Source organism: Sinohyriopsis cumingii, chromosome 18, assembly GCF_028554795.1.
Source record: "Sinohyriopsis cumingii isolate HCF-2022 chromosome 18, ASM2855479v2, whole genome shotgun sequence".
Taxonomy (NCBI): domain Eukaryota; kingdom Metazoa; phylum Mollusca; class Bivalvia; order Unionida; family Unionidae; genus Sinohyriopsis; species Sinohyriopsis cumingii.
Window position 1 is genome coordinate 73,762,028 of NC_142978.1, and position 16,786 is coordinate 73,778,813.

The window sequence follows — 16,786 nt, forward strand, 5'->3', positions numbered from 1 at the left end:
CTAGTTATCATTGTGTGCTGTATTTGCCTGAATTTATGGTGTACGGTTCGGGATACAGTAGCAGTAAATGTTATGTATAGTAATTTTGATATATTAAAGAAAATGATTCATTCGGGGCAATATTTACATCATAATGTTTGTGCTGTTGTTTTTGTTTTTGTTTTTGTTTTTTTTTTCGTGTAAATTCATTTCAAAAGATTATTGATACTAACGATCGCGCACTCAAGATAATTTCCTAGCGGTTCAGTTATGCATTTCATAACTAGAATTGTGTTTATGTTTAGCGCTAAAGGAGATATTATACCGTTAAATATTATTCATTTACAAGAAACATGGTCTTTGAAAATGCGTTCAATTTCATTCACTAGTTCCAATTATATCATATTACCACCTGCAGAAAAAAGACGAAAAATGGTGACAGCTGTCACGTTTGAACAATTTAAACCGCAACGAATAGAATGTCGCCTTTGTCATTCAGAGAAGAAAACTCTCCTGTCGTTATTTTCACTATTCTTAACTGCTTTGTGCTGTTGCTGGCAGAGAAGATGGCGTAGTAGATATTCTTATGCATTTTCCCTTTTTGCTAACCTAACTTTCTCCTTTATAAGAGAAATGCAAGTACAGTGTCTAGATTTATTAGGGGTGGGTGGGAGGGAGTAATTATTTACGCTGTTAGAGTTCAGATGTTGACAAAATGACGTTTTCTGATAAGATTTATAATTAAACGTACTAAGCGGTGCAACAATAATGTTTTTTAATTGGAATGCATTAATACATTTGTACTGTATTTGAAATTTGAACTAATCATTATGTCACTTAGACATGAAATCAAAAATGCAACTAGATAAATACAGTTAGGAGTTTACGGTTGTTACATAACACATAACTGTTCGAGTTGGGCATATTTAGTCCTACCTGTTAATTAAAGATGTGCGTTTGTTTCTTTCATTTGGCTATTACTGTTTACCTCATGACTGACCTGCTGATATATACTGGCATGTCAGCTTACTCACATCAATAATGAGGCACATCTGGCGATGGACCCAAAATGGCCATATTTTAGCGCCCTTCAATGTGAAAGGCATTATTATTCAGTCCCATATTCGTAGCATTTCTCTGGATGCAATTATCCCCTTCATACGTCACGTCCACAGTGGGAGAGACAGAGCGTTGAAAAATATCGTGCCCAACGTTGAAAACATATTTAGCTACCTATATCTGTAGAAAGAAGGCATGCTACTCTGTACACATATACGTCACACACCAACAAGGGTGGGTGGATTCAGATAATTTGTTTAAAATTGTTGGCCAACTTCGAGAAGGTTCCGAAAGCAGGATAGCTCAAGCAGCAGACCCTGTCACTTCTGGCTGCTAATGATAGAATTAACTTTTTTCATGTGTCTAAAGACATTAATTCAGACCTAACTCAATTGCTCTTTCGAGTTTACTAAGATGTATTGCATATGACTCATCTATGGCAACATACTGTCAGATGTCAGAAATGTTTTTCCACATAAGAACCGCAGGGGCTGGTTGTAAGTATTTTCTATTATAGACAGCGCCATTGGTAAGACGGAAAGTGGTTAACAGGTATATCAAAGTGAGGGATATTTGAAAGGGCAATATTGGCGTCCAGCGGCCAGGGATGGGTCAGCAAAAGTACAAACCGATGTACATAGGTGATTTCAATGAGGTAAGCCAATATTTAGATACAATGTAGAAATGTCTTCCAAAAATTAAAACCATACACGCAAAATGTTATTTGATTACACTCTGCGAGCCTTGTGCACACCTTATATTAAAGCTGGTATATTATGTTTTGTCTGTAGTAGGGTACCTTAAGCTTGATATCATTGCTTAACTTTAATATAAAAATTGACGAGATATTCATAAGAGCAATAAGAAACGGTTACACACTTTTTTTTTTATTTCACCTCAACACAACGAAATGGGATGAATAGTGTTAGTGATATCGCAAAGTATGTACACGCATCATACAAGAAAAGGATTTCATTTTTGCTTTGTAATACAGACACCCTAGTATTTTTAAGAATACTCGCCTATACATGTTTCTGGTTGCACTCGCCACTAGACTCAACTTAGATTGTTACCATCCATGTGTGAATCTCTTCATTTTTATATTACAGTATGTGAACTGTGTTCCTCTTTTACAATGATGTAAGGTTCGTACTTATCTACCTCTTTTACAATACTGTAAAGTCCCTACTTACCAACCTCCCATGCCATACTGTAAAATCCGTACTCATCTACCTCCTTAACCGTACTGTGTAGTCCGTACTTTTATACATCCTTTACCATACTGTAAAGTTCGTACTTATCTACCTCCTTTACCTTACTGTATAGTCCGTACTTATATATCTCCTTTACGTTTCTGTAAGATCCGTACTTATCTACCTCCTTTACCATAATCCATAGTGTTATGTATGTTTAATTTGTATTTGTCAGTTTTTTCTCCATGATTATATGTTATGTATAATTGTATTTTGGACTTGACCTTGTCCAAAATCAAGTTCATTGTGTATCAGACCAGTAACTTTATTCTGAAGAAAAATAATAATAATACACAGTTAATATTTCTCTGTTAGCGTGGGTTAAATATTAGGACCGTTATCAATGGAAGTACATATATTTATCTTAATCTGAGTCTAGGACATGGGGAATTGCTGATAAAATGCCTGGTCTGTCTGATGTTTCCAGTGTTCTTTATAATAATTTTAGTAATATATCTTGTCTTGTTGACTACTTAGATTATTCTAGAAATGAGCTATTGACCATCGTCATGGTTCTAGTATTGTGTCTTAGCTTTTCATATAATATTGTTACATAAGAAATTACTCATTCTTGCTTTAGCATCTTGAAGGAGAATCAGTCTTATTGTTGTCTTCAGTGATTCATTTGGATGGACTTACTTATTCCAATTATTATTCACTGGAAAATACAAAGTGCTCATCTATATTCGTCTTGGACTGGGACATTAATTTGAAATTACAGTGAATTTAGACAATGACATAATTGCATTATACTATTGTGATATATCAAAAGACATCGGCATACAGCAGGTCACTGGCACATTAGCATATTCGAAACTACAGGCACATCAACACATTCAAGTTTGGAACTTATTTGGAATACCACTGGAATTCAGTTGAAACTTTATAGATTTGGACTTGTGATAAAACGTTTAGAACTATTTCGCTGGTTATTCCCTGTGCTACGGTCAATTTTGGCCGTTGAGAGAAGTTGCCCCCAGTCCAAGGGATTCAGTAGTTTGAAGAATCATTCAAGAAATTAATTCTGTATCTTTTTGGATGAGACTTTTGCAAATGCGTTCTTCTATAGGTCGAAGAATCAAATAAAAATTACTAATTAATGTCTTTCATTAAAAGAAAGATTATAACATTTGACTCAGCAGAGGGGTACATCTTACGGTATGTTCAAAAATTAAAACAAATATGAGTACTATTGTCTCTCTATTCTACTCCTGACCTGAAGAAGGACAAATATCCACTGTGGATTTCTAGCAAATATTACACTGGCTTATGTCTGATATTATATTATGCATTCATCCTCTAAAGATGACAGCTGAAGTAAATTCTCTTTTATATTATTGTCTTTCCATTTCCACATTTTCCTAACAGCTAACTCCCATAATCAAACAAAATAGTCACAAGTATCTCCATAATCTATAACTGAACATGAAATGCAATCACAATTAAGACCCCGGGCCATTACAGATTTATCGTTATCATTTTAATATGACTGCAACTTGCTGTCTTTAAAGGACGAACTTTATTGATGGATTAAATCTGGTTTAAATTTCGTTTTTAAATGTAAAAAGACTTCTTTGGCAAGCCAAAACGCAAAAATTAAATTCCAAATGCATGTAATAAAGTACAAACAATAAAGCGTTAAAATCTTAAGCAGAAAAGTACCAGTTACATGATATATTGTTACTAGGATATATTTGTCAATGCAGGTAAATTAGAAAATTATTTAAAAGTGGTAGATACAATTGCAATAAAGTTTTACCTCTTATTTATTGATGATTTAATGACCATAAAATTCACCAATAAATGAGCTTACTCCAGCTCAGCCCGACAATCGTGCTATTTGAAACTGTACTACTGCAAGAAACGCAGGTGCGAAATGCTATAAATGTGGCAGTGAAAATCACCTAACCTGATTGATTAAGGCAAATGATCACTAGTGCAAATGAGGCTCGAGTTTCACACGTCTCATGATTTGTGTTAGTGGTTAGACTGGTTGAAATTCTGTTACAAATACACAAGGAACCAGTCTAGTATTTATACAGAATATAGAATATATTTTATGACGGATAAAATAGCCATTTTTATTGGTTAGACTGGTTAAAACTATGTTACAAATACGCAGAGAACCAGTCTAGTATCTATACAGAATATAGAATATTTTTTATGACAGATAACATAGCTATTTTCGTGTGTGAGAGCATACCAAGACCGGCGTAAAAGATTTTTTCAGGATATTAACATTCATTTTCATAAGTACAACAAATTTTAACTTTGTGCAACTGTGATTCCTTTTTTTACTTTATTGCCAAAGTTGAGATAGTTTGTATACGATATTTATATTTTTTTAAAACCCCAACAAAACAAACAATTAAGAATATTGAATCACGTACAAACATCAGAGTATGCAACATTTTACTACACGCTTTGACAGACTATGACATGTTCCGAATGATTGAGAGTGAAATAATAGACAGAATTAGCATGCTTCTGCATCGACACGCCAAAGCAAATCACAAATATTACTCAGACAAAGATGAAACGGCAAGATATGGGGTTTAGTTTAAAAGTTCAAGGTCATTTATTGTATACCCAGATGACATAATTTTTTCACGGGGATCTCTATACATGTTGGTAAAAATGAAGAAGAACAAGCTTTAGACGGACACGCGACGGGGAAAATTAGGCGGGCAGAAGAAAACTTGCTCTGTTCTAAATATCAAACGACTATTATTCTGATTACAATTTAAAAAGTGCATTTAGAGATCCCACAATCCTTATGTAAGTATTTTAAAGACTGCTCATTAGCTTATGAGACCTTAAGTCTAGAGAAATTACAAGCAGGTTAAAACTGAAAATTAAATTCATGGCGTTGTCTTGTTTGAAGAACAGTAGCAGCAAATGAATTTCAGAAAGTCTTCTTAAAATTTATTAATAGTTTTGTTGTATATATGCAAATCAAATACACGCTGTTTCTATCTCCGATTGTCTAGGGATTTATTCTTCCAAAGTAACACACACGCCACTGTTTATCCTATGTTTAATCAGTTATAACTAATTAGATATTTCATCTGCTCAGTCACTTCGGTTTGTAGTTTTGAATAGCATTAATGCGTTGAAACGTTGTTTAAAGAAATGTTGAGCATCTAAAAATATCTTCCCATCAAACTGTTTTTGTATTTCTGAGATTTTGCAAGATACTGCAGTACCGGTCTTTTCAATAGTTGATAATTTATTATCTACTTTCTCTTTCCCTCTCTTAATATTTTCCGATTTATTATAATAAGTCTTGCTAATTGTTGTATCCACAAGTCTTTGCATAAACAATTTATTAGTTACATCAGTTAATTTTACAGCATCAGGTAAATTTTGTGACACGGTTATTGTCGACGTTTAAGTGTCCATTAATTGCATCGCCTATCAATGTATTTACTCTTTCTTTGTTTGTGTCTCGCTGTTTCGAGACCAGTCTAAGACGCTATTTAAAGACCAGTCTAAGTCGCTATTTAAAGACCAGTCTAAGTCGCTATTTAAATACCAGTCTAAGTCGCTATTTAAAGACCAATCTAAGTCGCTGTTTCAAGACCAATCTAAGTCGCTAGAATCTCATAAAGATGTATCTCCAGTCATATTATTTGCTTTACATGGAAATCTACCTTACTGACATACAATCTTCAAATGTTCCTATACTAATAACCATCGAGGATAAACTTTGTATTATGTGATGTTTTTATATAACCTGTATAGTGCTGATCGTTTTTAATTTCATTAAAACTTTGCAGTGACACATGAATTGCCATTATCGCGTAACGTCAGTGTAGGAATTCATCTCATTTCCGCTTATTGTACAAAACATCTGTCATAGACAGTGTACAATGTATAAAAATGATGAAACGTGTGTGTGTGTGTGTGTGATTTTGATTTTAACGTAGCTTTAACATCTTTTCAGTCATATCGCTACGATGTCTGCAATGTGGCAGTTTATAGTGATGTCTAGCACTAACCTCTTAATGCTGAACGCCAAGCGAGGCAGCTCTTAGTACCATTTTTGTAAGTCTCTGGTATGACTCTGTCGAGGATCGAACCCACGACCTCCCGCATCCGAGGCGGACGCTCTAACCACTCGGCCGCCGGTGCGGTATGAAATAAACTAATGTATAACTAAATATGCGATATAAAAGTATCAACGAACAGAAATTTCAAAAGATATGAGAAACATTATCACATTTAGTCGTAGAGAGAAATCTGGGTTAACGTTATTTTTGTTCCGCAAATTCATACGCTGATTTGCAATAGTGAATGTAACGCATTGTGTATGATCTATAGGATATAGTAGCCAATTATCGTATTCATTTTCTAAACGGAAATCGAAATCTTTTGGATGAAAGCGTTTCAGACAGCGTTTTATTTGCAATGTATGACAGTAGGAAATGTCTTATATTGAACCTCCGATTTGAACAAAATTGAAAGAAATTTTGATTTGGTTAAGAAAATTATTGGCCTATTTTAATGTATAAATTATGATAATTAAAGCGAAGATAACAATTATTCTTTGAGATTTCGCTGTTTTACCGTATTGTTGGATACAATGAATGTACACGTATACTTTTTGGCTCATTTATGAAAAAAGCTGTTCTTTAAAATTGCTATTTATCCAGACAGAGACAGCTTGGTCTTTGGAGTAACAATTGATTTGAGTGACTCTGTAAGTGATTATTTTTATTTTGACACCGTTCATTGGATTTCTTTGCCAAATTGTAATATAGTCCTTTGGACCTGAAGTAATTATTTATTTGGTCACAAGTATCTGTTAGTAACCCATCAGTTTGTACGTTGTCAATTGTGAACTGGGTTAAATAACTGGAATAATTAGTATTACAATTTGTTCAATATCCGTATTTGATTTTTGTCCCTTTATATTTCACACAGCCTTTTTCGAGAGCATACTGTAGGCAACCATAAGAGTAGAGTTTAATGTTGCATGGTAATTGTAATGACATTATTATTTGTTTCTGCTTACATTTGTCTGCAGGTAAAACCTGTGCTGTTAATTATCCAAAAACGTTAACCCATTTAGGAAGTTTTTAAAATTTATGCTCGTTTGTCCAGTGTTAACCTTTTTCTTACGTAAAAGCGGATGTGATATCAGTCATTTGTGAACTTAGTGAAAAAAGTATAATCAGTACCTCAGCTTGACTAATATCATTGTTTGGTGAAGAATCTATTGACATCTTAAGCAACTGCTTCCAAAATACATACTGATGGCACCGGCTGACTAGTTGGTATAAGCGCTCACCTTTAGAGATCACTGACACTTCTCACCTGTTTGCGTAAGTTCACAGTCTCGGCTGGACTAACGTGGGTAGGTGAAAAAGGTTGCCACTACCTTCCAGTTGGTCGATAGTTCTTCCCTGGTTCTTCTCGGGTTCTTTCTCCACAAAAATATACTGTCCACTATGTATAATTATATGCTGAAAATGCCGTTTAACCCTTAAAAACGCAAACCAATAAAATGCCTGCTGTATGCAACTATGAGAGAGGGGTTTAGTGTCGCAAGGTAGATAGTATTGTTTATATATTTTGTTTCAATCCATATTTACCTGTAGATACATACTATATTATTTAATTGCTGGATGAAGTTACAGCATTTTTTGACATTGAGTAATAAGTTACATACATGGTTTTATACTGTTCTGCGGTGATTTCATTGATTGTTTATTTATACATAACACACTGAATTGCATAAAATTACAAACATGTCTCCTGTATAGTTGTTATATGAACTAAACCCTTCTTTCCTACAACACAGACGTGAGTGCATCTATTTTCAGAAGGAGAGGTTTAAATAATTTGCATTTTAAAGTTAAATCTTTAATAAAATAATACCTATGCTTTGCTTTCAATGAATTGTATATTTTTTTTAATATATTTGCCCGATGATTTACGAAAACAGACAATTTAATAAACTGGTACATCCAAGACTTAGCGATGTCCACCATTATTTCCCGTTAGGCCTACTGGTTTACTTACAGTTTCAAACTAATTTTATGACGAAGTAGTGTAAAAGAGGCAGTTATACATTTCAGGCGCTGTATGCGGATCCACTGTACGCACCATTAATGTGGCATTGATCATGATCTTTTTTTTTCATTAGGGGTGATGAAAGTACCTTCCCAGGTCCAACAATTAGTGACCGCCTAAAACGCGATAATGTCATCATCGGTCATAACCATGTTCGCGAGCGAGAATGATGCTGTCGGATCCATTTCGCAATAGCCTCGAGCGATTTCAAGAAAACTACAACTGAACCCCGGCCGCGATACAACTCAACGACTCAGTCTCTTCTTTGCAATATAATAAAACCCGCATGGAACTTGTTTTATGTATAATTGGTTTAATATATATCTGATTTAATTGCTTGTAATTTTTAAAATCTTTTTAGTTTTTAATTTCATTATATGTCAAAATAATGTAATTCTGTTTACTAGGAACTCGATACTTTTTCCAAAAAATAGTTTGTCCTTGACTGTTCATTTTTCTAAACACTTAAGTGTGACGTGGTTCCCGACCTTAATTCAAAATTAGTAACAGTCACGTTAACAAGTCTTTTTAAAATTTATTTGTATTATGGGAATAATAAGGTTGAGAACGAGGCTCTGTTGGATACGTGACCCTCGACTCGTAAATAAATCCTGTGAAGTAAACATCTATTTTTATTTTATTCACGGAGTAAAATGATTGGTTTTTATCAAGGACATACAGGAGCTACGTGATTTTTTAAATATGTAAACATGATAACGTGACCCTTATCAGGGCATCTGTTTTGCGCAATATTCAAGTTTTAAACCATTGTTAATATATATCCAAACGAACAGATTAAGAATTAATTTTGTGTTTCATAACCTGCGAGGGAACGATGGTCACGGGATCATGCAAGCATTCGTAACGGCATCAAATGCGGTAATAAGTGTAATTCACAACAACATGGAAAAATACAGAACGTTTCGGCTGGGTCATCAGCAGCTTATTGACTCCCTGCAGTTTCTTTATTTCAGCCTGGATAAACTCGTCAACGTCCTTTTCGTGTTAGGAAGTGAAACTTCCGGGTGTGAACGCGTCACAATCAATCATCGATAGGGCAGCACTGACGATGGAAAGTTTGGTTTGCTCATCGTCAAAGGAATTTTAATTTACCCGTCCGAGTACATGAACGAGTGGAAAAAAGGTGTTCTCATTTGCCACCTAATGAGGCCTTTTATTTAGCAGAGTCCACCGAAGATATTTCCGACGATGAATATATGCACGCAAACATTGTCTGATTCTCGTTTGGTTGTCGAAAACTCAATGACTACCATGGTCTGAGCCTGAACACCGGCGTGCCGCTGCTCGTAGATGACTTAGAGGCTTTTCGCAGTACCGCTATACACGTGTGCAAGCTCGACCCCACGCACTACTGTTAGTGACTGAGATTGATTTAGGATGCGTTTTTGTCCAAATCCACGACGAGTTGGAAGTGTTTACAGACCTCGATCACCATCTGTTCGTTAAACGTGGTATCGGTGGCAGGATTTCCATGATGAGTCATCGAGTGAATAGTCAAAACCCGTGCGTGGACGGATACGACCCGCCGCTCAAAACAGTTTCATTATGTACCTTCGTACAAACAATTGGTATGATTCGGTGTTGATGAAACCGATGCCTGTACGTGAATGTCTATGGATAGATCACGCAAAAGTTTCACTTCTCACACACGTGGACAGACACAAACAAGTACCTGATTGATTACGACAGTAATAGTGACGTCCTGTACCTCTTTGAAGTTGCTCTGGAGTAGCCTGATTATCATCACCTCGCACACAATGGTTTTCTCATGACCCCGGATGTGCTGCCCATGCCCAGCGAATGGATGTCCTCAGAGCAGTGTGCACTTCTTGGTGTTTTCGTGAGAATGCTCACCGAAAGTAGCAAGATTGTTCCGAATCATGTTTGAACAATGTCGTGTTCGGGGAAAACCATGGAGAATCCGCGTTGACCTTGTTCGTAACAGTAAAAAAGAAAATCATCGTAGACTCATTGCGGACTCTGCATTGGAGTCAAGTAAGATAGTCGATGGCGGACTCGTTACCGGGCATATCACGAAATCCCGGATAAAGTTGATAAACCTCATTAACTTTGGTACGTTTGTGCTGGATATGCCAAAATTGCTCATTTACGATTTTTGTTACGACCAGATCCGACATGCGGATGCGTGCAAGTTTGACACCAGCGAGTTCCTGAAGGTACACCAAGGTAAGATTTTCCCCGTTGCGGAAAAAGCGATAGATATTCCCTGACAGAGTCACCAAAACGCGTACTGGCACGCGTAGGTTTTAAAATAAATCCTGGTGGTAATTCGCAGGTATTACTTGCAAATCCCTGTCACCAATGCCTTAATATGAGGCCTTACCTCTCCTTCGTCCGCTAAACCTGAATGATAATGCGCCAGATGGTAACTCGTGGGCTGCCCTGAAATGTCAATCCGGTCCGAGATCGTGAATGTATTAACGTATCATATCGGGTCAGGAATGCAACTTTGTCCACCTTCTAAGATCCCCGGGGATTACAGATACCGGACTAGATTACTTCCGAACAATTCTAACGCGGTTGGCTGTGATGGTTTCTGTCTAATCGCGTCAAAAGGGTTTCAACCAATCATGAGTGTAATTTCATGATTTAACGCGACCATGACCGTGAGAAGTCACGCCACCCTCTCGCGAGACCGCTGTAGAGTGCTAGCAATCCATATCCAAAATTGACCATCAATCGCTTCGCGTTTCATCAGCAATTCCTGCACCTACTGGTGCCCGAATAATCGTTTCGCCAATATACGGTTAAACCTTTCTTATATGTCTTACTTGTTGTGCACGCCTGCATATGTATGGTGACACTTTGGGTCTTATACAAAATGGTACTTTATTCTGATTTGCTCTGTGCCCTACTATTCAGCCTTGATTGTCTGTCTTATGAATGTAACACTACGCGTGTATTAGGGCCCATCTAGGTCGTTTCATATTTCTAATAAAATCCCAAGGTGCTCAATTATCGCTTAGACTGGGTATACTTGAGAAAATCTCACTATGAACTGGGACTAAAAGTACACAGCTATGGTCCCAGATATGTACAAAACATTTTGAACTGGATTTTAGGGCATTATTTTATGGGGAATCTTGGGTTAAGGTACCCATAACTGTAGCAATGACCATTGCTATTAGATTGTCCAAAGATAAGCTTTAACGTGGTAAATTCCTTATAAAATATGTCGACCGATTGAGAGAGTTAAAGAGATGCGCAAGAAATATATATTCTTTTAATTTAGAAAGTGGATCATGTTACTTCAAAGGCTTGTGGAAAGGCAAACAATAATTGCAGGAATGCATCTAACACGGTTAAGTATCAAAGTGTGTATTTTTCACGTACCTTGTCCCTACCCCCCCCCATTTTTACAGCATCGCATAGTTTGTAATAATTATCCATGTACATGTTTAAATGAAGCTTTTTTTTTGCTTTATAATAATCTCAAATTAATGAAATTGGGTAATCCATGCAATCGGTAGATTTGTCGTAGTACATGTACATATACAAACGGTCAGTCAGGCTATAGATATGTAGTACATGTACATATCCAAACGGTCTGTTAGACTGTAGATTTATAGTGCATGTACATATCCAAACGGTCAGTCAGACTATAGATTTGCAGTGCATGTACATATCCAAACGGTCTGTTAGACTGTAGATTTGTAGTACATGTACATATCCAAACAGTCTGTTAGACTGTAGATTTATAGTACATGCACATATCCAAACGGTCTGTTAGACTATATATTTGTAGTACATGAACATATCCAAACGGTCAGTCAGACTATATATTTGTAGTGCATGTACATATCCAAACGGTCTGTTAGAATGTAGATTTGTAGTACATGTACATATCCAAACGGTCTGTTAGACTGTAGATTTATAGTGCATGTACATATCCAAACAGTCTGTCAAACTATATATTTGTAGTGCATGTACATATCCAAACGGTCTGTTAGACTCTAGATATGTAGTACATGTACATATCCAAACGGTCTGTTAGACTGTAGATTTATAGTGCATGTACATATCCAAACAGTCTGTCAAACTATATATTTGTAGTGCATGTACATATCCAAACGGTCTGTTAGACTGTAGATTTGTAGTACATGTACATATCCAAACGGTCTTTTAGACTGTGGATTTGTAGTGCATGCACGTATCCAAACGGTCTGTTAGACTGTAGATTTATAGTGCATGCACATACCCAAACGGTCTGTTAGACTGTAGATTTGTAGTACATGTACATATCCAAACGGTCTATTAGACTGTATATTTGTAGTACATGAACATATCCAAACGGTCAGTCAGACTATAGATTTGTAGTGCATGCACATATCCAAACGGTCTGTTAGACTGTAGATTTGTAGTGCATGCACATATCCAAACGGTCTGTTAGACTGTAGATTTGCAGTGCATGTACATATCCAAACGGCCAGTCAGACTATAGATTTGTAGTGCATGCGCATATCCAAACAGTCTATTTAATTGTAGATTTATAGTGCATGTACATATCCAAACGGTCTGTTAGACTGTAGATTTATAGTGCATGTACATATCCAAACGGTCTGTTAGACTGTAGATTTGTAGTATATGTATATATCCAAACGGTCTGTTAGACTGTAGATTTGTAGTACATGTACATATCCAAACAGTCTGTTAGACTGTAGATTTATAGTGCATGCACATGTCCAAACGGTCTGTCAAACTATATATTTGTAGTGCATGTACATGTCCAAACGGTCTGTTAGACTGTAGATTTGTAGTACATGTACATATCCAAACGGTCTGTTAGACTGTGGATTTGTAGTGCATGCACATATCCAAACGGTCTGTTAGACTGTAGATTTATAGTGCATGTACATATCCAAACGGTCTGTTAGACTGTAGATTTATAGTGCATGCACATATCCAAACGGTCTGTTAGACTGTAGATTTGTAGTACATGTACATATCCAAACGGTCTGTTAGACTGTAGATTTATAGTGCATGCACATATCCAAACGGTCTGTCAAACTATATATTTGTAGTGCATGTACACATCCAAACGGTCTGTTAGAATGTAGATTTGTAGTACATGTACATATCCAAACGGTCTGTTAGACTGTAGATTTATAGTGCATGCACATATCCAAACGGTCTGTTAGACTATATATTTGTAGTGCATGTACATATCCAAACGGTCTGTTAGACTGTAGATTTATAGTGCATGCACATATCCAAACGGTCTGTTAGACTGTAGATTTGTAGTACATGTACATATCCAAACGGTCTGTTAGACTGTAGATTTATAGTGCATGCACATATCCAAACGGTCTGTCAAACTATATATTTGTAGTGCATGTACATATCCAAACGGTCTGTTAGACTGTAGATTTGTAGTACATGTACATATCCAAACGGTCTGTTAGACTGTAGATTTGTAGTACATGTACATATCCAAACGGTCTGTTAGACTGTAGATTTATAGTGCATGCACATACCCAAACGGTCTGTTAGACTGTAGATTTGTAGTACATGTACATATCCAAACGGTCTATTAGACTGTATATTTGTAGTACATGAACATATCCAAACGGTCAGTCAGACTATAGATTTGTAGTGCATGCACATATCCAAACGGTCTGTTAGACTGTAGATTTGCAGTGCATGTATATATCCAAACGGTCAGTCAGACTATAGATTTGTAGTGCATGCACATATCCAAACAGTCTGTTAGACTGTAGATTTATAGTGCATGCACATATCCAAACGGTCTGTCAAACTATATATTTGTAGTGCATGTACATATCCAAACGGTCTGTTAGACTGTAGATTTGTAGTACATGTACATATCCAAACGGTCTGTTAGACTGTAGATTTGTAGTACATGTACATATCCAAACGGTCTGTTAGACTGTAGATTTATAGTGCATGCACATACCCAAACGGTCTGTTAGACTGTAGATTTGTAGTACATGTACATATCCAAACGGTCTATTAGACTGTATATTTGTAGTACATGAACATATCCAAACGGTCAGTCAGACTATAGATTTGTAGTGCATGCACATATCCAAACGGTCTGTTAGACTGTAGATTTGAAGTGCATGTATATATCCAAACGGTCAGTCAGACTATAGATTTGTAGTGCATGCACATATCCAAACAGTCTATTTAATTGTAGATTTATAGTGCATGTACATATCCAAACGGTCTGTTAGACTGTAGATTTATAGTGCATGTACATATCCAAACGGTCTGTTAGACTGTAGATTTGTAGTACATGTACATATCCAAACGGTCTGTTAGACTGTAGATTTGTAGTACATGTATATATCCAAACGGTCTGTTAGACTGTAGATTTGTAGTACATGTACATATCCAAACGGTCAGTCAGACTGTATATTTGTAGTGCACGTACAAATCCAAACGGTCTGTCCAGGGCCGTAAAGAGCCATCACGGGCCCTGGGGTAAGAAACACCCGGACCTCTCCTAGTTTTTGTTTTTAAAAGAATTCTTTTATAAAATTAAAAAGTGTTGTTCAGATATATCCCCGCTTGCACCCTACCCCACCCCGTCTTGTTGGTCCTGGGTATGTCACACTATAGATTTGTAGTACATGTAGATATCCAAATGGTCTGTCAGACGCCAGGTGGGTCACCTATGCTGTTTGCTGTTTGTAGTGTACAAGATATCAATTTCAGATCTTTGTAACTTTAAAATCTTTTGTCCTATTTCTTAGTGTATGTCATTCGCAATACTTTTTTCAGGAAGAAACAAAAAACTATATATATGTTAATTCCTAACTGATAGCATGCTCCGAAAATCCGAGAGATCATTTTCTACCAAAGCTTTCTATTCAGCAACCTTTAATAATGAAACATCACATTATTGCCAGGTAGAGTTCTTCACACCAGCGTCAGGTACCATGCCAGCACTTTGGTAACATTTACCTATAATAAACATTGTAAGATATGTATTCTTATAACCTTTGTACACGACTACCGTAATGACTCGGATATGAAACTATTGTTACTGTATAAAACACATAGTGACTATTTTAGTTTTGATAGAGAACAATTGTGACAAGGAAAGAATAAAAAAAAAAAAAAAAAAAAACCCACTGAATTTAAACACTGAAATTACAGGAGGTTTTGCATTGGCAAATACAAGCACGTATGCGCCTTCATTCTCAGGCGGGTTCTTGGAAACAGACGCATGTCATCCACGCATGAATCGATGTAAAATATGTTACACACGTGCATGTATGTACGGTATACTCATGATGGTACAAGTGAGGGAATATTGTATCAGTTAATCAATTATATTAATACACCTAATTCAGACGTAGTATAATAGACCCTTCTTCTTCTGAAGCAGTTTATTTGTTTGGCGATCAGACGGTTGGATAACGGACTCTTGACAGCATATCTGTCCAGCTTTTTGCATGGTTAAATGGACATATTTCCTTGGGCAACTTCAGTACAAAGGAAAGGGTAGTTTCCGAGAACTGCATCATTTCATATGAAGCAGTTTTCGTGACACGCGAGGACAACAAACTGGATTTTCCCATCCACCGTCCTTAAATTAGGACTTACCGAAGCTAAAAAATGAATTGCAAAAAGATTAATGGAACTAATGGAACCTTGCTTAGATTACGAGATTACATATTTCTTACGGTTAGTCTTTACGGAATTCAGCATCACGAGTAATATAGACTGACAGATGTTTGAATGTCCCACACTATTTACTTAACATTTCTGGGGAATACGTTTTGTACTGTGAGATATTTTGGAAGTGTATTAAAACAATGAATTGTATTCCAAAAGTTACCAGGGAAACCTATGTCGTCATTCGTTCTAGTGTGACTAACAAGATTATGCAAACTTATTTTGTACATATCATCTACATGATAGGAATTGAAATGAATAATCATGATTGAATGAACCAAATTGATCTTACTGTAAGTTTGTAGTGAAAAATCTTCTGGAATATCTGATTGTGTTCAGATGATACGAAAAGTCAGGAGCCGTGCCAGGCAACGTTCGGATGTACGCATTATAATTGGATTAGAACGGGTGGGTTTTTCTAGAACTTTGAAACGTTATATTTTGATTTGTATACATGACGCACGTGCAAAGGGGAAGTGTTGAATACTAGTCAAGTGATAACATGTATATATGTATTGGGAACAGCCTTATGTGATGTACAATGCACACAGTAAGACAGAAAACGTACAACAAGTGTCTGACTTTTGTGTGAGGTTTTCGAGATGATAATGGGGACACTCCAAATAAACATAGTTCCTCAAATCTAGTTTTGGTATAAAGCCAACTTGAAGGCTAAAAGACACCGTAATAACTCAAACAGCCGTATAAGTGGAAGAACTAGTATGATGTTT

The 16,786-nt window shown here is 36.3% G+C and overlaps 1 protein-coding gene across 3 annotated transcripts in view; it reads left to right on the forward strand.

Moving 5' to 3' along the window:
- LOC149776980 (potassium voltage-gated channel protein Shaw-like) overlaps positions 1-16,786 on the forward strand; it is a 97,667-nt gene that overhangs the window by 37,251 nt on the left and 43,630 nt on the right. Inside the window, exon 1 of one of the 3 annotated variants that reach the window (XM_089941717.1) lies at positions 1,348-1,693. The exons of the other annotated variants lie outside the window; for them this stretch is intronic. Coding sequence (XP_089797843.1) covers positions 1,646-1,693 — 48 coding nt within the window. The 5' untranslated portion in view covers positions 1,348-1,645. Of the gene's footprint in view, positions 1-1,347; positions 1,694-16,786 lie in introns of those variants that run through there. 3 annotated transcript variants of the gene reach the window in all.